The sequence below is a fragment of the Anomaloglossus baeobatrachus genome, chromosome 1 (genome assembly GCF_048569485.1).
Source record: "Anomaloglossus baeobatrachus isolate aAnoBae1 chromosome 1, aAnoBae1.hap1, whole genome shotgun sequence".
In the NCBI taxonomy this organism is placed as follows: Eukaryota; Metazoa; Chordata; class Amphibia; order Anura; family Aromobatidae; genus Anomaloglossus; species Anomaloglossus baeobatrachus.
Genome location: NC_134353.1, coordinates 925269422 through 925294922, shown reverse-complemented (window position 1 = coordinate 925294922; position 25501 = coordinate 925269422). Strand labels below are relative to the sequence as shown.

At 50.3% G+C, this 25501-nt stretch overlaps 1 protein-coding gene across 1 annotated transcript in view; it reads right to left on the bottom strand.

Annotated features, from left to right (window-relative positions):
• Positions 1 to 1726: 1726 nt before the first annotated feature.
• LOC142256432 (phospholipid-transporting ATPase IC-like) overlaps positions 1727 to 25501 on the bottom strand; it is a 165482-nt gene continuing 141707 nt past the window's right edge. The window contains exons 26-28 of the mRNA XM_075328118.1: positions 19517 to 19655; positions 16401 to 16531; positions 1727 to 2279 (exon numbers count right to left, since the gene is read on the bottom strand). Of these exons, the coding sequence (XP_075184233.1) occupies positions 2076 to 2279; positions 16401 to 16531; positions 19517 to 19655 (474 nt within the window). The 3' untranslated portion in view covers positions 1727 to 2075. The remainder of the gene's footprint in view (positions 2280 to 16400; positions 16532 to 19516; positions 19656 to 25501) is intronic.

The following is a 25501-nucleotide window of genomic DNA, read 5'->3' as shown; positions in this document are numbered from 1 at the left end:
ACCCAGAACATGTACAGCGCCCTACACAAACACTTGGTAACTACACACAACAACATCTATATATATATATATATATATATATCTATAACAAAAATCATACATTAACTACACAATACGTAAATTCTAGAATACCCGATGCGTAGAATCGGGCCACCTTCTAGTATACATAATAAAGGAGGACAGTGTATGTACAGTATGTATAGTAAGAGTCGACTATACATAATAGGGGGACACTTAATGTAATAAAGGATTAGAATATATATATATATATAATAGAGGGGACATTTTATGTAATAAAGAATGACACTTTACATAATGCAGGGAACACTGTATGAAATATAATAGGAGGATGGCAATATACATAATAGTAAGAACACTGTATGTAATAAGGAATTACACTATACATAATGAAGGAGGACACTGTACGTAATAAACACTATATATAATATAGTGCAGTCAGGGAGTGTCACAGGCGACCATGGGACGTGGTGAGCTCTTCCTCAATAGAAATCTTCAAGCAGAAACAGGATATACATACAGCTGGGATGATTTAGGAAAGCCTACACTCGCAGGGGGTTGGACCCTATGGCCCTTGAGGTTCCTTCCAACTCTACTATTCTATGATTCTATGATTCTAATAAGGGAGGTGACTGTATAGAAAAAAGGATAACTCTATACATAAAAAGAGGCCACTGTATGTAATAAAGGACATCACTACGTAATAAGGGAGGACACTGCATGTAAGAAAGGATTACACTATAATAATGGGTGGCACTGGCACTATATAAAAATGGGCAACATAAAGTTAACTATATGTAAGGGTGGCACTATAAATAAGGTTTTTACGTTTTTTTGTACTTATACGGTATATGGTAGGCACATATACATTAGTTATTGCTGAGAGTTATTCCAGAAAGATGATTGTTATTGCCCCCATCCTCTGCAGGGATTACACCACTGAGCAAAGCAAGTGGCCAGAATAAGATATAGGAGATAGAAGTGACACCGCATAAAGTGAGTACGTCAGGCTGAGGTGTAGCAGTAGTGAGGTATATGAAGGCTCGCCTTTCTTTATGTGGTTTGATGATCACAGCTGCTGGACAGAGAAGGGTCCCCACTGAAAAATAGGGGACTTCTGCCTCTCTCTCACTTTTGGCAGAAATATTGTGGTCAGGAGGGGTTGAATAGACCCCACTCCTGTACATGACCATTTAACCTCTTAGTTGCCACTGTCCATTTTTATATCAACATTTCGGAGTTTAGAAATGGAAGCTGCTTCAGATGTCAATTTTATCAGGAATCCCCGTAGTACCGATGGCTTGTCATCGAAAAAAAGGGGCTACCGAAATCCTTGCTCCTATCTCTACGAAGCCCAGTACATTGACTTTACGCATAGGGGATAAAGCGATCAAGTCTCCTAAAAGAACCAATAATAATGTAAAACATATTAAAAAAATATTTAAAAAATCTCACTAATAAACCATCGAATTACCATCTTTTCCTAGAATGAAAATTGCAAAATTTTAAAAATTAGCACATATGACTGAACTAAAAAAAAATTAAAATATTCATCCCAATTAGTAAATGTTAAAACAATGAGAAAAAAAAGGCAAATTCTTTTTTTTAAGGCATGAAAAAGATCAAAAATATTTAATCACCAGAAAATTAAATAAATTAAAAACTATAGATTGCCAACCCAAAAAAGTATTATATAAGAAGTGTAAATAAATTTGAAGCCTCCTGATAAAGTCCAGAAATAATTTATTAAAAATCATTATCTACATAAATGTCAGTAACCCATCATCATAGTCCATGTAAACATTACGCAGAAAGGTCCACCTTCTGGCAGAGGAACGTCTAAAGAAAAAAGTCTCATCTTAAAACGGAGTTTCATCCTGGCCATCATCTGCAAAAAAAGCCCTGTCTGGCAATGGCAAATAATGGCCGTCCAAGCAGGAGGATGCATGGACAGATCTAATCTACTAGGGCGGCCCCGAGGTGAGGACTCCCCTCTATAGAGTCCACATGCCGTAAACATCCACTTGGACAAGAGCGGCCTTTATGAGACACCCCCTTTAAGCGTTCCCATTAGATCCACTCATTTCATTGGGTGCAGTCTTCTTCCTCCGTATACTGCGTCCGGTTGAGATGAGATCGCCATAACCTCTCTGATGGGAGAATGCATACGCAGAGCGTCGCATAGTTGAAGCACGTCGGATCGGGCTCACCTCTTCTTCCATTGGTTCTTTCTCTATGTATTTCTCTGGATTTTTTTGCACCTTAGAAGGAGAAAAAACACATCACATGAGACAACAATAATCAAGCAGTTACAGTCCATATTATACTGTACTCCAGAGCAGCAATCACAATTCTGCAGACTTCAGAGCTGAATTCATGGATTTGCGATTTGCATTGTGGGAAATGTAGTCATTACATCAAGTTTTAGTGACTACTTGTCAACATTTAGTAGCATTTCAGCGTGCAACTGTCACTTTATTTGTTATAACACATCACATGTTCACACCTGCATGTTGGTAGGTGCCATCAGTCTTTTTACTCAGATTATGGCTTTATGCCGTCTAATTGAGCACTTCTTCTCATCAGCCTTAGGCAATTTTAATCCTTATTAGCAGGTTCCTATCCATGCATAAATTGGAAGGCTTTTAACCCAAAGAGAGGCATTAGAGTAGATAGAGATCCGCCTTGACGTTGGCTGTTGGGCTCACATAAAACTGACCTTTTCTTATATGTTAAGTGCCTCAATTTTTATATGCATTTTCTTAGCAGTAATGCATGTTCATATTTATAGACAGTGGTGTAACTAGAGTCTGCGGGGCTCCAATGCAAAATTTGAGCCTGGGCCCCACCCCCATTTCCTGGTAAATATGTCCCCCATCCTGGTATATGTCCCCTTCATGTTCCCATTCTGGTATATGTCCCCATCATGGCCCCATTCTGGTGTATGACACCATCATGCCTATATCTTGCTGTAAATGGTTCAATCCTGGCATATACTGTATGTCCCCATCATGACCCCATCCTGTTATATAAGTTTTCATCATGGCCCCATCCTGGTATATATGTCCCCATCATGGCCCCATCCTGGTGTATGACCCAATCATGGCTATATCCTGGTATATATATAGCCTCATCCTGGTATATGTGTCCCTATCATGGGTCCATCCTGGTATATGTCCCCATCATGGCTTCATCTTGGTAAATGTCCCCACCATGGCCCCATCCTTGTATTTGTCCCCATCATGGCCCCATCCTGGTATATGTCCCCATCATGGCCCCATTCTGGTGTATGACCCCATCATGGCTATATCCTGGTATTTATGTCCCTAGGTCACATCCTGATATGTATGTCCTCTTCATAGTCCCATCCTGGCATTTATGTCCCCATCACGGCCCTGTCCTGGTATATGTCCCCACCAAGGCCCCATTCTGGTGTATGACCCCCATCATGGCTATATCCTGGTATTTATGTCCCTAGGTCACATCCTGGTATGTATGTCCTCTTCATAGTCCCATCCTGGCATTTATGTCCCCATCACGGCCCTGTCCTGGCATATGACCACATCCTGGTACATATCATCCCTCGTCACATCTCACACAGTACAAAAAATAATTATACTCACCTTCCCTCCACTCCTCTGGTGTCCTCCTCCAATGCTGTCATGCTGGCAACTGACATCAGCGTGTAAGCAACTCAGCGCTTGACATCACTGTCATGCGCGCCCACTTACACAGCCATCAGCTTTCGGCATATTTGCTGCTCCACAAGCCTGGGATTATGGGGGTGGAGAGCAATGAATATTCATATTCTTTTATAGCAGCACACGTGATCACCCAGCTGCTGAAGGGAGACGGCTTCTGGGTGGTCACGTGTGCTGCTATTAAAGAACATGAATATTCACTGCTCCCCACGCCCATAATCCCTCCCAACTCTCCGCACCGGCTTCAGTTCAAAGAGGTGGGCGGGATTAGGGGCGTGGGTAGCAGTGAATATTCATATCCTTAATTGGCGGCTGGCACATGGCAGTGCAGGGACCTGAATGGTCTCTATGCTGCAATGCACTTCAATGGGATGTGCGTACTTGGATGCATATATCAGTGAAACAAATGCTGAGGTTGGCGGACCACCTGTACCCCCGGGCCCGCCAACCCAAATGGATTGTGACAGTGATCGTTACGCCCCTGTTCATATACTCATTGTTAACATATCTTAGCATTTCAGAGTGCAGCTGTTTCCTTATTTATTATAATATATCTCATGCTCAGTATGCACCTGTTCACACTTGCGTGTTAGGAAGTGCCATCAGTCTTTTTACTTAACTACAGCAAATACTGACATGAGGCAAGTAACTTTCTGCTTACCTTATATCAGCTTAGCTAAGCTATTGGGCCATTTAAAAATGTAAAAATATAAAACCAGCAGAATTGTGAATTCAGCTCTGGAGTATAATAAAAGCTGTAAGTAATGACAGGTATTTAGGATATAGCTCAATATTTTTGGCAGATTATATGTATCCAAATATGATAAAACTGTGTCTATTGGAAATTGTGGCCTTTACTAGACAAAACCTAAATAAAATACTTGTAATTTATGTGAATTTATCAACAAATTTGCATTAATTAATAGTGCAAGCCGATATAAGAAACTTTGTTATAGATCTTATTAGAGAAATATGCTTCTTTCCCCACTTATGAGCTGTGTGGGGGATCTTGCTGCATGTAGGAGGCTGTGTGGGGGCTCCTGCTGCATGTAGGATGCTGTGTGGGGGATCCTGCTGCATGTAGGAGGCTGTGTGGGGGATCCTGCTGTGTATAGGAGGCTGTGTGGGAGCTCCTGCTGCGTGTAGGAGGCTGTGTGGGAGCTCCTGCTGTGTATAGGAGGCTGTGTGGGGGCTCCTGCTGTGTATAGGAGGCTGTGTGGGGGCTCCTGCTGTGTATAGGAGGCTGTGTGGGGGCTCCTGCTGCGTGTAGGAGGCTGTGTGGGGGATCCTGCTGCGTGTAGGAGACTGTGTGGGGGATCCTGCTGTGTATAGGAGGCTGTGTGGGAGCTCCTGCTGCGTGTAGGATGCTGTGTGGGGGATCCTGCTGCGTGTAGGAGGCTGTGTGGGAGCTCCTGCTGTGTATAAGAGGCTGTGTGGGAGCTCCTGCTGTGTATAAGAGGCTGTGTGGGGGATCCTGCTGTGTTTAGGAGGCTGTGTGGGGGCTCCTGCTGCGTATAGGAGGCTGTGTGGGGGCTCCTGCTGCATGTAGGAGGCTGTGTGGGTGATCCTGAGGCGTGTAGGAGGCTGTGTGGGGGATCCTGCTGTGTTTAGGAGGCTGTGTGGGGGCTCCTGCTGCGTGTAGGAGGCTGTGTGGGGGCTCCTGCTGTGTATAGGAGGCTGTGTGGGGGATCCTGCTGCATGTAGGAGGCTGTGTGGGCGATCCTGCTGAGTGTAGGAGGCTGTGTGGGGGATCCTGCTGCGTGTAGGAGGCTGTGTGGGGGCTCCTGCTGCGTGTAGGAGGCTGTGTGGGGGCTCCTGCTGCGTGTAGGAGGCTGTGTGGGTGCTCCTGCTGCGTGTAGGAGGCTGTGTGGGGGATCCTGCTGCGTGTAGGAGACTGTGTGGGGGATCCTGCTGCATGTAGGAGGCTGTGTGGGGGATCCTGCTGCATGTAGGAGGCTGTGTGGGGGATCCTGCTGTGTATAGGAGGCTGTGTGGGAGCTCCTGCTGCGTGTAGGAGGCTGTGTGGGAGCTCCTGCTGTGTATAGGAGGCTGTGTGGGGGCTCCTGCTGTGTATAGGAGGCTGTGTGGGGGCTCCTGCTGTGTATAGGAGGCTGTGTGGGGGCTCCTGCTGCGTGTAGGAGGCTGTGTGGGGGATCCTGCTGCGTGTAGGAGACTGTGTGGGGGATCCTGCTGTGTATAGGAGGCTGTGTGGGAGCTCCTGCTGCGTGTAGGATGCTGTGTGGGGGATCCTGCTGCGTGTAGGAGGCTGTGTGGGAGCTCCTTCTGTGTATAAGAGGCTGTGTGGGGGCTCCTGCTGTGTATAGGAGGCTGTGTGGGGGCTCCTGCTGTGTATAGGAGGCTGTGTGGGGGCTCCTGCTGCGTGTAGGAGGCTGTGTGGGGGATCCTGCTGCGTGTAGGAGACTGTGTGGGGGATCCTGTTGTGTATAGGAGGCTGTGTGGGAGCTCCTGCTGCGTGTAGGAGGCTGTGTGGGGGATCCTGCTGCGTATAGGAGGCTGTGTGGGAGCTCCTGCTGCGTGTAGGAGGCTGTGTGGGGGCTCCTGCTGCGTGTAGGAGGCTGTGTGGGGGCTCCTGCTGCGTATAGGAGGCTGTGTGGGGGATCCTGCTGCGTGTAGGAGGCTGTGTGGGGGATCCTGCTGAGTGTAGGAGGCTGTGTGGGGGATCCTGCTGCGTGTAGGAGGCTGTGTGGGGGCTCCTGCTGCGTGTAGGAGGCTGTGTGGGGGCTCCTGCTGCGTGTAGGAGGCTGTGTGGGTGCTCCTGCTGCGTGTAGGAGGCTGTGTGGGGGCTCCTGCTGCGTGTAGGAGGCTGTGTGGGGGCTCCTGCTGCGTGTAGGAGGCTGTGTGGGGGATCCTGCTGCGTGTAGGAGGCTGGGTGGGGGCTCCTGCTGCGTATAGGAGGCTGTGTGGGGGCTCCTGCTGCATGTAGGAGGCTGTGTGGGTGATCCTGAGGCGTGTAGGAGGCTGTGTGGGGGATCCTGCTGTGTTTAGGAGGCTGTGTGGGGGCTCCTGCTGCGTGTAGGAGGCTGTGTGGGGGCTCCTGCTGTGTATAGGAGGCTGTGTGGGGGATCCTGCTGCGTGTAGGAGGCTGTGTGGGGGATCCTGCTGAGTGTAGGAGGCTGTGTGGGGGATCCTGCTGCGTGTAGGAGGCTGTGTGGGGGCTCCTGCTGCGTGTAGGAGGCTGTGTGGGGGCTCCTGCTGCGTGTAGGAGGCTGTGTGGGTGCTCCTGCTGCGTGTAGGAGGCTGTGTGGGGGCTCCTGCTGCGTGTAGGAGGCTGTGTGGGGGCTCCTGCTGCGTGTAGGAGGCTGTGTGGGGGATCCTGCTGCGTGTAGGAGGCTGGGTGGGGGCTCCTGCTGCGTATAGGAGGCTGTGTGGGGGCTCCTGCTGCATGTAGGAGGCTGTGTGGGTGATCCTGAGGCGTGTAGGAGGCTGTGTGGGGGATCCTGCTGTGTTTAGGAGGCTGTGTGGGGGCTCCTGCTGCATGTAGGAGGCTGTGTGGGGGCTCCTGCTGTGTATAGGAGGCTGTGTGGGGGCTCCTGCTGCGTGTAGGAGGCTGTGTGAGGGATCCTGCTGTGTATAGGAGGCTGTGTGGGGGCTCCTGCTGCATGTAGGAGGCTGTGTGGGTGATCCTGAGGCGTGTAGGAGGCTGTGTGGGGGATCCTGCTGTGTTTAGGAGGCTGTGTGGGGGCTCCTGCTGCGTGTAGGAGGCTGTGTGGGGGCTCCTGCTGCATGTAGGAGGCTGTGTGGGTGATCCTGAGGCGTGTAGGAGGCTGTGTGGGGGATCCTGCTGTGTTTAGGAGGCTGTGTGGGGGCTCCTGCTGCGTATAGGAGGCTGTGTGGGGGCTCCTGCTGCATGTAGGAGGCTGTGTGGGTGATCCTGAGGCGTGTAGGAGGCTGTGTGGGGGATCCTGCTGTGTTTAGGAGGCTGTGTGGGGGCTCCTGCTGCGTGTAGGAGGCTGTGTGGGGGCTCCTGCTGTGTATAGGAGGCTGTGTGGGGGATCCTGCTGCATGTAGGAGGCTGTGTGGGGGATCCTGCTGAGTGTAGGAGGCTGTGTGGGGGATCCTGCTGCGTGTAGGAGGCTGTGTGGGGGCTCCTGCTGCGTGTAGGAGGCTGTGTGGGGGCTCCTGCTGCGTGTAGGAGGCTGTGTGGGTGCTCCTGCTGCGTGTAGGAGGCTGTGTGGGGGCTCCTGCTGCGTGTAGGAGGCTGTGTGGGGGCTCCTGCTGCGTGTAGGAGGCTGTGTGGGGGATCCTGCTGCGTGTAGGAGGCTGGGTGGGGGCTCCTGCTGCGTATAGGAGGCTGTGTGGGGGCTCCTGCTGCATGTAGGAGGCTGTGTGGGTGATCCTGAGGCGTGTAGGAGGCTGTGTGGGGGCTCCTGCTGCGTGTAGGAGGCTGTGTGGGGGGCTCCTGCTGCGTGTAGGAGGCTGTGTGGGGGCTCCTGCTGCGTGTAGGAGGCTGTGTGGGGGATCCTGCTGCGTGTAGGAGGCTGGGTGGGGGCTCCTGCTGCGTATAGGAGGCTGTGTGGGGGCTCCTGCTGCATGTAGGAGGCTGTGTGGGTGATCCTGAGGCGTGTAGGAGGCTGTGTGGGGGATCCTGCTGTGTTTAGTAGGCTGTGTGGGGGCTCCTGCTGCATGTAGGAGGCTGTGTGGGGGCTCCTGCTGTGTATAGGAGGCTGTGTGGGGGCTCCTGCTGCATGTAGGAGGCTGTGTGAGGGATCCTGCTGTGTATAGGAGGCTGTGTGGGGGCTCCTGCTGTGTATAGGAGGCTGTGTGGGGGCTCCTGCTGTGTATAGGAGGCTGTGTGGGGGCTCCTGCTGCGTGTAGGAGGCTGTGTGGGGGATCCTGCTCCGTGTTGTAGGCTGTGTGGGGGCTCCTGCTGCATGTAGGAGGCTGTGTGGGGGATCCTGCTGTGTATAGGAGGCTGTGTGGGGGATCCTGCTGCGTGTAGGAGGCTGTGTGGGGGCTCCTGCTGCGTGTAGGAGGCTGTGTGGGGGCTCCTGCTGCGTGTAGGAGGCTGTGTGGGGGATCCTGCTGCGTATAGGAGGCTGTGTGGGGGCTCCTGCTGCGTGTAGGAGGCTGTGTAGGGGATCCTGCTGCATGTAGGAGGCTGTGTGGGGGCTCCTGCTGCATGTAGGAGGCTGTGTGGGGGATCCTGCTGCATGTAGGAGGCTGTGTGGGAGCTCCTGCTGCGTATAGGAGGCTGTGTGGGGGATCCTGCTGCGTGTAGGAGGCTGTGTGGGGGATCCTGCTGAGTGTAGGAGGCTGTGTGGGGGATCCTGCTGCGTGTAGGAGGCTGTGTGGGGGCTCCTGCTGCGTGTAGGAGGCTGTGTGGGGGCTCCTGCTGCGTGTAGGAGGCTGTGTGGGTGCTCCTGCTGCGTGTAGGAGGCTGTGTGGGGGCTCCTGCTGCGTGTAGGAGGCTGTGTGGGGGCTCCTGCTGCGTGTAGGAGGCTGTGTGGGAGATCCTGCTACGTGTAGGAGGCTGGGTGGGGGCTCCTGCTGCGTATAGGAGGCTGTGTGGGGGCTCCTGCTGCATGTAGGAGGCTGTGTGGGTGATCCTGCTGCGTGTAGGAGGCTGTGTGGGGGATCCTGCTGTGTATAGGAGGCTGTGTGGGGGCTCCTGCTGCGTGTAGGAGGCTGTGTGGGGGCTCCTGCTGTGTATAGGAGGCTGTGTGGGGGCTCCTGCTGCGTGTAGGAGGCTGTGTGAGGGATCCTGCTGTGTATAGGAGGCTGTGTGGGGGCTCCTGCTGTGTATAGGAGGCTGTGTGGGGGCTCCTGCTGCGTGTAGGAGGCTGTGTGGGGGATCCTGCTGCGTGTAGGAGACTGTGTGGGGGATCCTGCTGTGTATAGGAGGCTGTGTGGGAGCTCCTGCTGCGTGTATGAGGCTGTGTGGGAGCTCCTGCTGCGTGTAGGAGGCTGTGTGGGGGATCCTGCTGCGTGTAGGAGGCTGTGTGGGGGCTCCTGCTGCGTGTAGGAGGCTGTGTGGGGGCTCCTGCTGCGTATAGGAGGCTGTGTGGGGGATCCTGCTGCGTGTAGGAGGCTGTGTGGGGGATCCTGCTGAGTGTAGGAGGCTGTGTGGGGGATCCTGCTGCGTGTAGGAGGCTGTGTGGGAGCTCCTGCTGCGTGTAGGAGGCTGTGTGGGGGATCCTGCTGCGTGTAGGAGGCTGTGTGGGAGCTCCTGCTGCGTGTAGGAGGCTGTGTGGGGGATCCTGCTGTGTATAGGAGGCTGTGTGGGAGCTCCTGCTGCGTGTAGGAGGCTGTGTGGGGGATCCTGCTGCGTGTAGGAGGCTGTGTGGGGGCTCCTGCTGCGTGTAGGAGGCTGTGTGGGGGCTCCTGCTGCGTATAGGAGGCTGTGTGGGGGATCCTGCTGCGTGTAGGAGGCTGTGTGGGGGATCCTGCTGAGTGTAGGAGGCTGTGTGGGGGATCCTTCTGCGTGTAGGAGGCTGTGTGGGAGCTCCTGCTGTGTGTAGGAGGCTGTGTGGGGGATCCTGCTGCGTGTAGGAGGCTGTGTGGGAGCTCCTGCTGCGTGTAGGAGGCTGTGTGGGGGATCCTGCTGCGTGTAGGAGGCTGTGTGGGGGATCCTGCTGCATGTAGGAGGCTGCGTGGGAGCTCCTGCTCCGTGTTGTAGGCTGTGTGGGGGCTCCTGCTGCGTGTAGGAGGCTGTGTGGGGGATCCTGCTGTGTATAGGAGGCTGTGTGGGGGATCCTGCTGCGTGTAGGAGGCTGTGTGGGGGCTCCTTCTGCGTGTAGGAGGCTGTGTGGGGGCTCCTGCTGCGTGTAGGAGGCTGTGTGGGGGATCCTGCTGCGTATAGGAGGCTGTGTGGGGGCTCCTGCTGCGTGTAGGAGGCTGTGTGGGGGATCCTGCTGCATGTTGGAGGCTGTGTGGGGGCTCCTGCTGCATGTAGGAGGCTGTGTGGGGGATCCTGCTGCATGTAGGAGGCTGTGTGGGGGACCCTGCTGTGTATAGGAGGCTGTGTGGGAGCTCCTGCTGCGTGTAGGAGGCTGTGTGGGAGCTCCTGCTGTGTATAGGAGGCTGTGTGGGGGCTCCTGCTGTGTATAGGAGGCTGTGTGGGGGCTCCTGCTGCGAGTAGGAGGCTGTGTGGGGGATCCTGCTGCGTGTAGGAGACTGTGTGGGGGATCCTGCTGTGTATAGGAGGCTGTGTGGGAGCTCCTGCTGCGTGTAGGAGGCTGTGTGGGGGATCCTGCTGCGTGTAGGAGGCTGTGTGGGAGCTCCTGCTGTGTATAGGAGGCTGTGTGGGGGCTCCTGCTGTGTATAGGAGGCTGTGTGGGGGCTCCTGCTGTGTATAGGAGGCTGTGTGGGGGCTCCTGCTGCGAGTAGGAGGCTGTGTGGGGGATCCTGCTGCGTGTAGGAGACTGTGTGGGGGATCCTGCTGTGTATAGGAGGCTGTGTGGGAGCTCCTGCTGCGTGTAGGAGGCTGTGTGGGGGATCCTGCTGCGTGTAGGAGGCTGTGTGGGAGCTCCTGCTGTGTATAGGAGGCTGTGTGGGGGCTCCTGCTGTGTATAGGAGGCTGTGTGGGGGCTCCTGCTGTGTATAGGAGGCTGTGCGGGGGCTCCTGCTGCGTGTAGGAGGCTGTGTGGGGGATCCTGCTGCGTGTAGGAGGCTGTGTGGGGGATCCTGCTGTGTGTAGGAGACTGTGTGGGGGATCCTGCTGTGTATAGGAGGCTGTGTGGGAGCTCCTGCTGTGTATAGGAGGCTGTGTGGGAGCTCCTGCTGCGTGTATGAGGCTGTGTGGGAGCTCCTGCTGCGTGTAGGAGGCTGTGTGGGGGCTTCTGCAGGTATTTGCATATAGTTGTAGTGTGGCCTCTAGATATAACTCCTGTGGACCCCAGACACCCCAGTCCGACCCTGCATCCATCCATCTTTTCCATAGTATCTATGTGTGCCATGTATATGGTGTAATTTATGCAGTGGCAAAATGACAAGGACTGTGGGTGATGGGGGCCATTGCTATTTCCTCGGATGCATGGTTGAACACCATTGAGGACTGGATGGCCCCTGGCTCCCTGTATCGCCCTTGCTCTGCAGCTGTGGGTCCCAGATAGGTGTAATGACATCAGGGGGAGCCTGGGACGTTATGCCAGTGGGCCCCGCAGCTGCGACAAGAGCGGCTGCAGAGCAAATGTAGGGGATAATACATTATATATATATATATATATATATATATATATATATATATATATTATACGCCCTACATATGCCCTGTACATGTCACGTATAGTGTGTAATGTAATGTAATTCTGAATATTGACCTGCCATATCCTAAAGGTGTGTAATATGTGCTCTGTTAGGATTTCACTTGCTGATTCAAGTGGTAGTTATCTGATCGCTCACATGTGATTTGCAATGTGTGGTCATCTGCCAAATGACGTCTCCTCCTGTTTCTCTCAAATTGAAAATGATAACAATGAGAGAAGCAGGAGGAGACGTCACTCAGCAGATGACCCTGGGTCTGCAAATCACTGGTGAGCGATCACATGACCTCTCAGATTGGCAAATTAAATCCTAACAGTGTATATTATATACTTTGGGGATTCGGCTAATCTGCAGAATGTCACACAGGGGAGACACTGGTCAGTCCAGGGCAGCAGAGCAGGGAGAAGCCGCCGGGGACCGGCCTCCCGGGCTCCTCATCCTAGTTGCATCGTCCCTGGACAGATATTATATGTGTTTTATTTGAAACGCGGCAGCATCAGAGTAAAATATACACGACTGCAATAATGGAGCCGATGTCTGATTCCTTCCACCCGGAGGTTGTGCAGGAATCAGCTGTCAGAGAACTTATGCTGTAACAAAATAACATTGGAGTCTCATATGTGACATGGCGTCACTGCCGTCTGCACATCGCATGGAATGGTTTAGTGTAGGTATGACGGTCTGTCAATGTAATGCATCGCCAGCAGCTGAGGTGTATTATGGGGTTCTGCAGCAGCTGAGGTGTATTATGGGGTTCTGCAGCAGCTGAGGTGTATTATGAGGAGCTGCAGCAGCTGAGATGTGTATTATGGGGTTCTGCAGCAGCTGAGATGTGTATTATGAGGAGCTGCAGCAGCTGAGATGTGTATTATGGGGTTCTGCAGCAGCTGAGATGTGTATTATGAGGAGCTGCAGCAGCTGAGATGTGTATTATGGGGTTCTGCAGCAGCTGAGATGTGTATTATGGGGTTCTGCAGCAGCTGAGATGTGTATTATGGGGTTCTGCAGCAGCTGAGATGTGTATTATGAGGAGCTGCAGAAGCTGAGATGTGTATTATGGGGTTCTGCAGCAGCTGAGATGTGTATTATGAGGAGCTGCAGAAGCTGAGATGTGTATTATGGGGTTCTGCAGCAGCTGAGATGTATATTATGAGGAGCTGCAGAAGCTGAGATGTGTATTATGGGGTTCTGCAGCAGCTGAAATGTGTATTATGAGGAGCTGCAGCAGCTGAGATGTGTATTATGGGGTTCTGCAGCAGCTGAAATGTGTATTATGAGGAGCTGCAGCAGCTGAGATGTGTATTATGGGGTTCTGCAGCAGCTGAGATGTGTATTATGAGGAGCTGCAGAAGCTGAGATGTGTATTATGGGGTTCTGCAGCAGCTGAGATGTGTATTATGAGGAGCTGCAGAAGCTGAGATGTGTATTATGGGGTTCTGCAGCAGCTGAGATGTGTATTATGAGGAGCTGCAGCAGCTGAGATGTGTATTATGGGGTTCTGCAGCAGCTGAAATGTGTATTATGAGGAGCTGCAGCAGCTGAGATGTGTATTATGGGGTTCTGCAGCAGCTGAGATGTGTATTATGAGGAGCTGCAGCAGCTGAGATGTGTATTATGAGAAGCTGCAGCAGCTGAGATGTGTATTATGGGGTTCTGCAGCAGCTGAGGTGTATTATGAGGAGCTGCAGCAGCTGAGATGTGTATTATGGGGTTCTGCAGCAGCTGAAATGTGTATTATGAGGAGCTGCAGCAGCTGAGATGTGTATTATGGGGTTCTGCAGCAGCTGAGATGTGTATTATGAGGAGCTGCAGCAGCTGAGATGTGTATTATGAGGAGCTGCAGCAGCTGAGATGTGTATTATGGGGTTCTGCAGCAGCTGAGGTGTATTATGAGGAGCTGCAGCAGCTGAGATGTGTATTATGGGGTTCTGCAGCAGCTGAGGTGTATTATGAGGAGCTGCAGCAGCTGAGATGTGTATTATGAGAAGCTGCAGCAGCTGAGATGTGTATTATGGGGTTCTGCAGCAGCTGAGGTGTATTATGAGGAGCTGCAGCAGCTGAGATGTGTATTATGGGGTTCTGCAGCAGCTGAGGTGTATTATGAGGAGCTGCAGCAGCTGAGATGTGTATTAGGCTATGTGCGCACGTAGCGTTCTGTCCCTGCAGAAATTTCTGCAGCGATTTGAACAGCACACGTGCGCTTCAAATCGCTGCAGAAAGAGTCCGTAAAAAAAAAAAAAGCCGATTCCATGCGCTCTGAGTGCAGCCCCTCCCATAGACAGAGCGGGCGCTGCATGCAGAGCGCAGGAAAGAAGTGACATGTCACTTCTTAGAACCCGCACTTCGGGCAGCAGCTGAAGCGCTGTGCTCTAATACGCCACGTGCGCACGTCTCCTGCATAATCTTCATAGATTATGCTGGGGACGCAGGACGCATGCAGTTACGCTGCGGTGCAAATCGCAGCGTAACTGCATGCAAATACGCAACGTGCGCACATAGCCTTATGGGGTTCTGCAGCAGCTGAGGTGTATTATGAGATTCTGCAGCAGCTGAAATGTGTATGATGAGGTTCTGCAGAAATTGAGATGTGTATGATGATGTTCTGCAGCAGCTGAGGTGTGTATTATGAAAGTCTGCAGAATATCACGATTCAGCGCGGATTTATCTTACAAATTTACCAACAAAATTATTTGCAGCATTGCCAGCAGGTGTGAGCCCAAACTGGTTAATAAATGGATTACAGTATATATGCCATAGTTCTTCCATACACAGGGCCCCTCCCTCATGGTGTGTATGTGGTACTGCAGCTTAGTCTATTCAGGTCAGTAGAGCTGAGAGGCAGTGACACATACACAGCACTCCTCGTCCTCAAGGTGTGTATGTGGTGCTGCACCTCAGTCTGTTCAGGTCATTGGAGCTAAGAGGCAGTGACACATATAACCTGAGGACTCTTTATTACATAGAAAGCAGAGATTTTTTTTCTAATTTCGTACATTCCCCTTTAACATTTGTATTTTGGACTTTTTGGTCCAGAGTACACATAGCATCGGCCGCCGGCTCCATCGTGCATTGTCTGGCATCATCCTGTACTTTTATCCTCAGGATTTGTATAGTAGATGCTGATCCCACCAATGGGGCCACGACCTGCGCCGCTCTAAGGCTATGTGCGCACGTTGCGTACAGTTCACTGCAGAAATTTCTGCAGCGATCTGAAGAGCACATGTGCGCTTTAAATCGCTGCAGAAATGTCCGTAGTGAAGCCGATTCCATGCGCTCTGCCTGCAGCTCCTGCCATAGACAGAGCAGGAGCTGCCGGCAAAGCGCACGGAAGAAGTGACATGTCACTTCTTAGAACGCAGCGCTTCGGCAATAGCCGAAGCGCTGCGCTCTAAAACGCCACGTGCGCACGGCCCCTGCACAATCTCCATAGACTATGCAGGGGACACAGGACACATGCAGTTACGCTGCGCTACAAAGCGCAGCGTAACTGCATGTATTTGCGCAACGTGCGCACATAGCCTTAGTGTATAGAAATATATATCATCTCTCTATGAAGAGCGGCAGCGCCTCATTCTCCAGATACATGTGCGCCCCATTGGGGGGATCCGCATGTACCATCCATGATTTAATATCCAGGGATACGGCATAAATGGTTGAAATCGGAAGACCTCTAAAAGAACGAGATCAAACGTGGTGGATTTGAGGTGCAGATTCTCCAGCAAAAATTTGGAGTATTTTGTACATTTGAAGAGCTGAATTTTATTAGGATGTAAAAAAAATTGGCTCCTGTCGTCATTTGTTTACTGGGAAACTGGGTAAAAAATCAGTAGGGGGGGGCACCAAAGGGCAGTTTTGCACAGGGCGCCATTCAGGCTAAGGACGGCCCTGATGGGAGACATCATAGGAGCGAGTCTTCACCCACCAGCTCAGAGACAGGAGACCAGGAATCCCTCATGTCTGTGTGTGCTGTGTATGGGAGACATCATAGCAGCCAGTCTCCACCCACCAGCTCAGAGAAAGAAGAGCAGGCAGGAATCCCTCATGTCTGTGTGTGCTGTGTATGGGAGACATCATAGCAGCCAGTCTCCACCCACCAGCTCAGAGAAAGAAGAGCAGGCAGGAATCCCTCATGTCTGTGTGTGCTGTGTATGGGAGACATCATAGCAGCCAGTCTCCACCCACCAGCTCAGACAGGAGAGCAGGCAGGAATCCCTCATGTCTGTGTGTGCTGTGCATGGGAGACATCAAAGCAGCCAGTCTCCACCCACCAGCTCAGAGACAGAAGAGCAGGAATCCCTCATGTCTGTGTGTGCTGTGCATGGGAGACATCATAGGATTTTTTAACAATTTTTGCTTGAACGTAACATTTCCATTAAACATACTTGTATTTACAGCCAACAAATGATTTTTAAATTATAATGTAATCCTGTTTTTTCCATACAATTTTCAGGTACTCACTTTATCAACTGGAGACGGCCAGACGGTCTGCATCAAAAGATCCAGTGCCAAGTACGGCAGCAGACAAATAGCGGCGGTCAGGATGATAATTAGCCAGATGTAAGCTTGTCGCAACGCATTGGTGATCGTTCCTGGGTTGGGAAGAGAAAACATTAGTTAGAAACTTGATCCAAAAATAAATCAGACTCCTACATTGCAGTATTTCGGGAATTAAAGCCATCCTCTGGTTTCAGCAAATTAACTTTATTCTTTGTATTATGAAAATTTCTATACTTTCCAGTATCAATTCCGCACTCATTGCAAGATCTCTGCTAGCTGTCACTCCAAAGCAACCTTCACCACTGACTCAAGGGCCGGCTACAGGTTTATGCGGACCCTTCAATGTCACAGTCCCAGTGGGACCCTCCTCACTGTTTATTCTTCCTGCTCACGTTCCAAAAAGTTTTATCTCTTTCATTTCAGCACAATTTGTAGTTTTTATCATTACCATTTTAGGATAAGAGACTTTCTGATTTCCCGTTATAACACTTTTTTTGGGAGAATTAACCAAAAAAACAGCATCCTCTGTTATGTATAGCACCGTCCCTTATTATATAGCATCCTCTCTTGTTATATATAGCATCGTCCCTTATTATATTGTGTCCTCTTTTGTTATGTATAGCATTGTCCCTTATTATATAACGTCTTCTCGTTATGTATAGCACTGTTCTTTATTATATAGCATCCTTTCTTGTTATGTATAGCACCGTCCCTTATTATACAGCATCCTCTCGTTATGTATAGCACCATCCCTTATTATATTTACTGTAGCACCATCCCTTATTATATAGCTTCCTCTCTTGTTATGTATAGTACTGTCCCTTATTATATAGTGTCCTTTCTTGTTATATATAGAACTGTTCTAATTATATAGTGTTCTCTCTGGTTATGTATAGCACTATCCCTTATTATATAGCGTCCTCTCTTGTTATGTATAGCGCCGTCCCTTATTATATAGTGTCCTCTCTTGTTATGTATAGTACTGTCCCTTATTATATAGTGTCCTTTCTTGTTATATATAGAATTGTTCTAATTATATAGTGTTCTCTCTGGTTATGTATAGCACTATCCCTTATTATATAGCATCCTCTCTTGTTATGTATAGCACCGTCAATTATTATATAGTGTCCTCTCTTGTTATGTACAGCACTGTCCCTTATTATATAGCGTCCTCTCTTGTTATGTATAGCACCGTCCCTTATTATATAGCGTCCTCTCTTGTTATGTATAGCACCGTCCCTTATTATATTGTGTCCTTTCTTGTTATGTATATCATTGTCCCTTATTATATAGCAACCTCTCGAGATGTATAGCACCGTCCCCTATTATATAATGTCCTCTCTTGTTATGTATAGTACTGTCCCTTATTATATAGTGTCCTTTCTTGTTATATATAGAACTGTTCTAATTATATAGTGTTTTCTCTGGTTATGTATAGCACTATCCCTTATTATATAGCGTCCTCTCTTGTTATGTATAGCGCCGTCCCTTATTATATAGCGTCCTCTCTTGTTATGTATAGTACTGTCCCTTATTATATAGTGTCCTTTCTTGTTATATATAGAACTGTTCTAATTATATAGTGTTCTCTCTGGTTATGTATAGCACTATCCCTTATTATATAGCGTCCTCTCTTGTTATGTATAGCACCGTCAATTATTATATAGTGTCCTCTCTTGTTATGTACAGCACTGTCCCTTATTATATAGCATACTTTCTTGTTATGTATAGCACTGTACCTTATTATATAGTGCTCTCTCTTGTTATGTTTAGCACCGTCCCTTATTATATAGCGCCTCTTTTGTTATGTATAGCACCATCCCTTATTATATAGCGCCTCTCTTGTTATGTATAGTACCATCCTTTATTATATAGCGTCCTCTCTTGTTATGTATAGCAACGTCCCTTACTTATTATATGGTGTCCTTTCTTGTTATATATAGCAATGTCCCTTATTTTATAGTGTCCTCTCTTGTTATGTATAGCACCATTCCTTATTATATATACTATAGCACCGTCCCTTATTATATAGCTTCCTCTCTTGTTATGTATAGTACCATCCCTTATTATATAGTGTCCTTTCTTGTTATATATAGAACTGTTCTAATTATATAGCGTTCTCCCTTGTTATGTATAGCACCATCCCTTATTATATATAGCACCATCCCTTATTATATAACGTCCTTTCTTGTTAAGTATAGCACCGTCCCTTATTATATAGTGTCCTCTCTTGTTATGTATAGTACCGTCCCTTATTATATAGTGTCCTTTCTTGTTATATATAGAACTGTTCTAATTATATAGCGTTCTCTTTTGTTATGTATAGCACCATCCCTTATTATATATAGCACCATCCCTTATTATATAACATCCTTTCTTGTTATATATAGCACTGTCCCTTATTATATAGCATCCTCTCTTATGTGTAGCATCATCCCTTATTATATAGTGTCCTTTCTTGTTATATATAGCACTGTCCCTTATTATATAGCATTCTCTATTGTTATGTATAGCATTGACCCTTATTATATAGCACCCTCTCTAGTTATGCATAGCACCATCCCTTATTATATAGCGTCCTATCTTGTTATGCATAGCACCATCCCTTATTATATAGCGTCCTCTCTTGTTATATATAGCACTGTCCCTTATTATATAGCAATTTCTATTGTTATGTATAGCATTGACCCTTATTATATAGTGTCATATCATGTTATGCATAGCACCGTCCCTTATTATATAGCATCATGATAAACGTAACTATTATAAGAAGCACAGCATATAACTATTTTAGTTATCTCCATCTTTGATAAGATAACCTCCGAGAGATGAGAGGCCACCCCGGCTTCACACCCATTTCCGCTCCTTCATGTCCTGTTCCCTGGCCCCTTCGTATGATCAGACCCCCAGCATCCTGACACCGGGCAAAGGAAAGATTTTGGAAATGCAGAGTTTTTGAGATTCAGAATGCACAAGGTAGAACTGCTAAATCTTTCGGGAGTCTGGAAGATCTCCCCTTTTTCTGTGAGACCCCACAAGCATGGGTTTTTTTTTATATCCGCCATCACCATACATACCTGTCATGGTTAACATGGAGGTGAACAGGATGTGCATGCCCGCGCTGTGTAAGTCATATGTGATCGAAAAGTAAACCGCGATCGTCCCAAACACAGAAAAGGTGAATAAAAAAGTCCAGTATCTCATGATGAGTCCGACCTGCATGTAAGACATAGGAAAACATAGAGGTCAGCATATAGCAATATATAACAATACCGTAATAATATGTTTGGGGGGGATTCTAATGTGATGGGGGTCTTCGGACTGAAACGGGCCCAGGCTAAGATTACCGGCACAGTAGATGAATGCGAATTTGCTGAGAAGGAAAGAATAGGTGAACGCAGCCCCGCACCAGTGATGTGGACCCTTCTTCCGAAAGATCAGTGGTCCCAGGGGTCGGACCCTCATGAATCATAACATCATGGCTTATTTTAGTGATACACCCTTATTTTACAGCACGGGGGTGCCCTGTATACTCCTCTTTGCTCACAATTACATTGTAGATTAAAATAAGCCTCAATATCCAAGTGTTACGGGGGAGTTTCTGGTGGGATTATCTGGTCAGTACATTGCAGTATTAGCTGAGCACTAAGTGGCAACATTATATACATTCTTTATAATGCTGCACATTATTATTTGGGCACAGTATGGCAGCATTATGTGGGCTATGTATGGTTTTATGTGAGCATGGAAAGACAGTAGTGTGCAGGCACTGTATACGGTAGTAGTACTGGATGGAGGTATTCTATGGCGGTATGAATGGCACCCAATGGTATTATTGTTCTGCAGTAGCTGAGGTGAATATTATGTGGTTCTGCAGCAGCTGAGGTATATAAAATGTCATTTTGCAGCAGCTAAAATATATGATGAGGTTCTGCAGCATCTGAGATGAATATTATGAAGCTCTGAAGCAGCTGAGGTGTGTATTATGTGGTTCTGCAACAGCTGAGGTATATATTATGATGTTCTTCAGCAGCTGAGATAAATATTATGAAGTTCTGCAGCAGGCGAAGTGAATATTTTGAAGTTCTGCAGGAGCTGAAGTGTATTATGAGGTTCTGAAGCAGCTGAGGTATATAGTATGAAGTCCTGCAGCAGCTGAGGTGTATAGTATGAAGTTCTGCAGCAGCTGAGGTGTATAGTATGAAGTTCTGCAGCAGCTGAGGTGTATAGTATGAAGTTCTGCAGCAGCTGAGTTGTATAGTATGAAGTTCTGCAGCAGCTGAGGTGTATAGTATGAAGTTCTGCAGCAGCTGAGGTGTATAGTATGAAGTTCTGCAGCAGCTGAGGTGTATAGTATGAAGTTCTCCAGCAGCTGAGGTGTATAGTATGAAGTTTTGCAGCAGCTGAGGTGTATAGTATGAAGCTCCGCAGCAGCTGAGGTGTATAGTATGAAGTTCTGCAGCAGCTGAGGTGTATAGTATGAAGTTCTGCAGCAGCTGAGGTGTATAGTATGAAGTTCTGCAGCAGCTGAGTTGTATAGTATGAAGTTCTGCAGCAGCTGAGTTGTATAGTATGAGGTTCTGCAGCAGCTGAGGTGTATAGTATGAAGTTCTGCAGCAGCTGAGTTGTATAGTATGAGGTTCTGCAGCAGCTGAGGTGTATAGTATGAGGTTCTGCAGCAGCTGAGGTGTATAGTATGAAGTTCTGCAGCAGCTGAGGTGTATAGTATGAGGTTCTGCAGCAGCTGAGGTGTATAGTATGAAGTTCTGCAGCAGCTGAGGTATATAGTATGAAGTTCTGCAGCAGCTGAGGTGTATAGTATGAAGTTCTGCAGCAGCTGAGGTATATAGTATGAAGTTCTGCAGCAGCTGAGGTGTATAGTATGAAGTTCTGCAGCAGCTGAGGTATATAGTATGAAGTTCTGCAGCAGCTGAGGTGTATAGTATGAAGTTCTGCAGCAGCTGAGGTATATAGTATGAAGTTCTGCAGCAGCTGAGGTGTATAGTATGAAGTTCTGCATCAGCTGACGTGTATAGTATGAAGTTCTGCACTAGCTGAAATATATTAAGTTCTGCAGCAGCTGAGGTGGTTAATATAAGGTTTTGTGGTAGCGGAGGAGTATAATATGAGGTGCATCAGCTGAGGTGTATAATGAGGTTCTTCAGCACGTAAGGTGTATACTATAAGGTTCTGTAGCAGCTGAAATGTACTATTACGTTCTGCAGCATCAGAAGTGGATATTATGAGTTTCTACAGTACCTGATTTATTATGAGGTTCTGCAGCAGCTAAGGTGTGGAATATGAGGTTCTGTAGCAGCTGAGTTGTATTATGAGGTTTTGCAGCAGCTGAGGTGTGTATTCTTTATTATTATATTTATTTCTTTATTTACTATAGTCACTTATATAGCCAGGACTGTATTTTGCCTTCGTGCTGCCCTAGGCACTTTAAGTGGTCGCGCCCCTTATTGACAACGTAAAACTGAGTTTTCGCACACGACATCTGTTTAAGGCAGATCTACTCTGTAAAACACTTTAAGGCTATGTGCGCACGTTTCGTACAGTTCACTGCAGAAATTTCTGCAGCGATCTGAAGAGCACATGTGCGCTTCTAATCGCTGCAGAAAATGTCCGTAGTGAGCGCCGATTCCATGCGCTCTGCCTGCAGCTCCTGCCATAGACAGAGCAGGAGCTGCCGGAAAAGCGCAGGAAAGAAGTGACATGTCACTTCTTTTTACGCAGCGCTTCGGCAGTAGCTGAAGCGGTGCGCTCTAAAGCGCCATGTGCGCACGGGCCCTGCACAATCTCCATAGACTGTGCAGGGGACGCAGGACGCATGCAGTTACGCTGCGCTACAAAGCGTAGCGTAACTGCATGTATTTGCGCAACGTGCGCACATAGCCTAAAAAGTATCAATGAGAAACGAAGGGCACTAACCCCCCCCCCCCCAATGGGGATCACCACAGGCACATCAAAACATAGCATGAGTATAAAATATTCCCACCACACCATCCCCACTTATACACTGTGACACTGCCCCTAATAAACTACACACTGCCCTCCCTTATAAATTATACCCACCACACCTTCCTCAATTATGAAATATGATCTGCACATTGTCCTCACATCATGCTGCCCCCTCCTCACAATGTCCCATGCATGCTGCCCCCTCCTCACAATGTCCCATGCATGCTGCCCCCTCCTCACAATGTCCCATGCATGCTGCCCCCTCCTCACAATGTCCCATGCATGCTGCCCCCTCCTCACAGTGTCCCATGCATGCTGCCGCCTCCTCACAGTGTCCCATGCATGCTGCCCCCTCCTCACAGTGTCCCATGCATGCTGCCCCCTCCTCACAGTGTCCCATGCATGCTGCCCCCTCCTCACAGTGTCCCATGCATGCTGCCCCCTCCTCACAGTGTCCCATGCATGCTGCCCCCTCCTCACAGTGTCCCAAGCATGCTGCCCCCTCCTCCCAATGTCCCATGCATGCTGCCCCCTCCTCACAATGTCCCATGCATGCTGCCCCCTCCTCACAATGTCCCATGCATGCTGCCCCCTCCTCACAATGTCCCATGCATGCTGCCCCCTCCTCACAGTGTCCCATGCATGCTGCCCCCTCCTCACAATGTCCCATGCATGCTGCCCCCTCCTCACAGTGTCCCATGCATGCTGCCCCCTCCTCACAATGTCCCATGCATGCTGCCCCTCCTCACAGTGTCCCAAGCATGCTGCCCCCTCCTCACAATGTCCCATGCATGCTGCCCCCTCCTCACAGTGTCCCATGCATGCTGCCCCCTCCTCACAGTGTCCCATGCATGCTGCCCCCTCCTCACAATGTCCCATGCATGCTGCCCCCTCCTCACAATGTCCCATGCATGCTGCCCCCTCCTCACAATGTCCCATGCATGCTGCTCCCTCCTAACAATGTCCCATGCATGCTGCCCCCTCCTCACAATGTCCCATGCATGCTGCCCCATCTCACAATGTCCCATGCATGCTGCTCCCTCCTAACAATGTCCCATGCATGCTGCCCCCTCCTCACAATGTCCCATGCATGCTGCCCCCTCCTCACAGTGTCCCATGCATGCTGCCCCCTCCTCACAGTGTCCCATGCATGCTGCTCCCTCCTAACAATGTCCCATGCATGCTGCCCCCTCCTCACAGTGTCCCATGCATGCTGCCCCCTCCTCACAATGTCCCATGCATGCTGCCCCCTCCTCACAGTGTCCCATGCATGCTGCCCCCTCCTCACAATGTCCCATGCATGCTGCCCCCTCCTCACAGTGTCCCATGCATGCTGCCCCCTCCTCACAGTGTCCCATGCATGCTGCCCCCTCCTCACAGTGTCCCATGCATGCTGCCCCCTCCTCACAGTGTCCCATGCATGCTGCCCCCTCCTCACAGTGTCCCATGCATGCTGCCCCCTCCTCACAGTGTCCCATGCATGCTGCCCCCTCCTCACAGTGTCCCATGCATGCTGCCCCCTCCTCACAGTGTCCCAAGCATGCTGCCCCCTCCTCACAGTGTCCCATGCATGCTGCCCCCTCCTCACAGTGTCCCATGCATGCTGCCCCCTCCTCACAGTGTCCCATGCATGCTGCCCCCTCCTCACAGTGTCCCATGCATGCTGCCCCCTCCTCACAGTGTCCCATGCATGCTGCCCCCTCCTCACAGTGTCCCATGCATGCTGCCCCCTCCTCACAGTGTCCCATGCATGCTGCCCCCTCCTCAAAATGTCCCATGCATGCTGCCCCCTCCTCACATTGTCCCATGCATGCTGCCCCCTCCTCACAGTGTCCCATGCATGCTGCCCCCTCCTCACAGTGTCCCATGCATGCTGCCCCCTCCTCACAAGGTCCCATGCATGCTGCCCCCTCCTCACAGTGTCCCATGCATGCTGCCCCCTCCTCACAGTGTCCCATGCATGCTGCCCCCTCCTCACAGTGTCCCATGCATGCTGCCCCCTCCTCACAGTGTCCCATGCATGCTGCCCCCTCCTCACAGTGTCCCATGCATGCTGCCCCCTCCTCACAGTGTCCCGTGCATGCTGCCCCTCTCCATGAGCTCCTAATGCTGCCTTCCTCTTTTCCATAATGACACCTCCATGCTGCCCCATTCATCATACTAAGACCACCACACTAGCGCTTATGCTGAGACCCACACACACACACACACACTACCCCACTCTTGATATTGACTCCCCCTACATTGTTCCACTCCATACTGAGCCCACACATGCTGCCCCTTCTCCATAATGAGCTCTCAATGCTGCCCCCCTCTTATTCTGAGTCCTTACACTCCCCCCCATCGATATTGTCATTGCTCTATCCCTCAACCCTTGTCCTCTGTCTCTAGCATTGGTCCCTCTCTCCCATTCCCCCAGCAGCAGCCTCTCTCCCCCCGCCTCCAGCAGCAGCCTCTCCCCCAGCAACAACCTCTCTCCCCCCAGCGTCCCCCAGCATCAGCCTCTCTCCCCCCAGCGTCCCCCAGCATCAGCCTCTCTCCCCCCAGCCTCCCTCAGCATCAGCCTCCCTGCTCCCAGCTTACCCCAGCATCAGCCTCTCTCCTCCCAGCCTCCCCCAGCATCAGCCTCCTCCAGCATCAGCCTCTCTCCTCCCAGCCTCCCCCAGCATGAGCCTCCTCCAGCATCAGCCTCTCTCCTCCCAGCCTCCCCCAGCATGAGCCTCCTCCAGCATCAGCCTCTCTCTCCTCCCAGCCTCCCCCAGCATCAGCCTCCCGCCTCCCAGCCTCCCCCAGCATCAGCCTCCCGCCTCCCCCAGCATCAGCCTCTCTCCTTCCAGCCTCCCCCAGCATCAGCCTCTCTCCTCCCAGCCTCCCCCATCATCAGCCTCCCTCCTCCCAGCCTCCCCCAGCATCAGCCTCCCTCCTCCCAGCCTCCCCCAGCATCAGCCTCCCCCAGCATCAGCCTCCCTTCTCCCAGCCTCCCCCAGCATCAGCCTCCCTCCTCATCAGCCTCCCTCCTCATCAGCCTCCCTCCTCCAAGCCTCCCCCTCCCCCTCCCAGCCTCCCCAAGCATCAGCCTCCCTCCTCCCAGCCTCCCT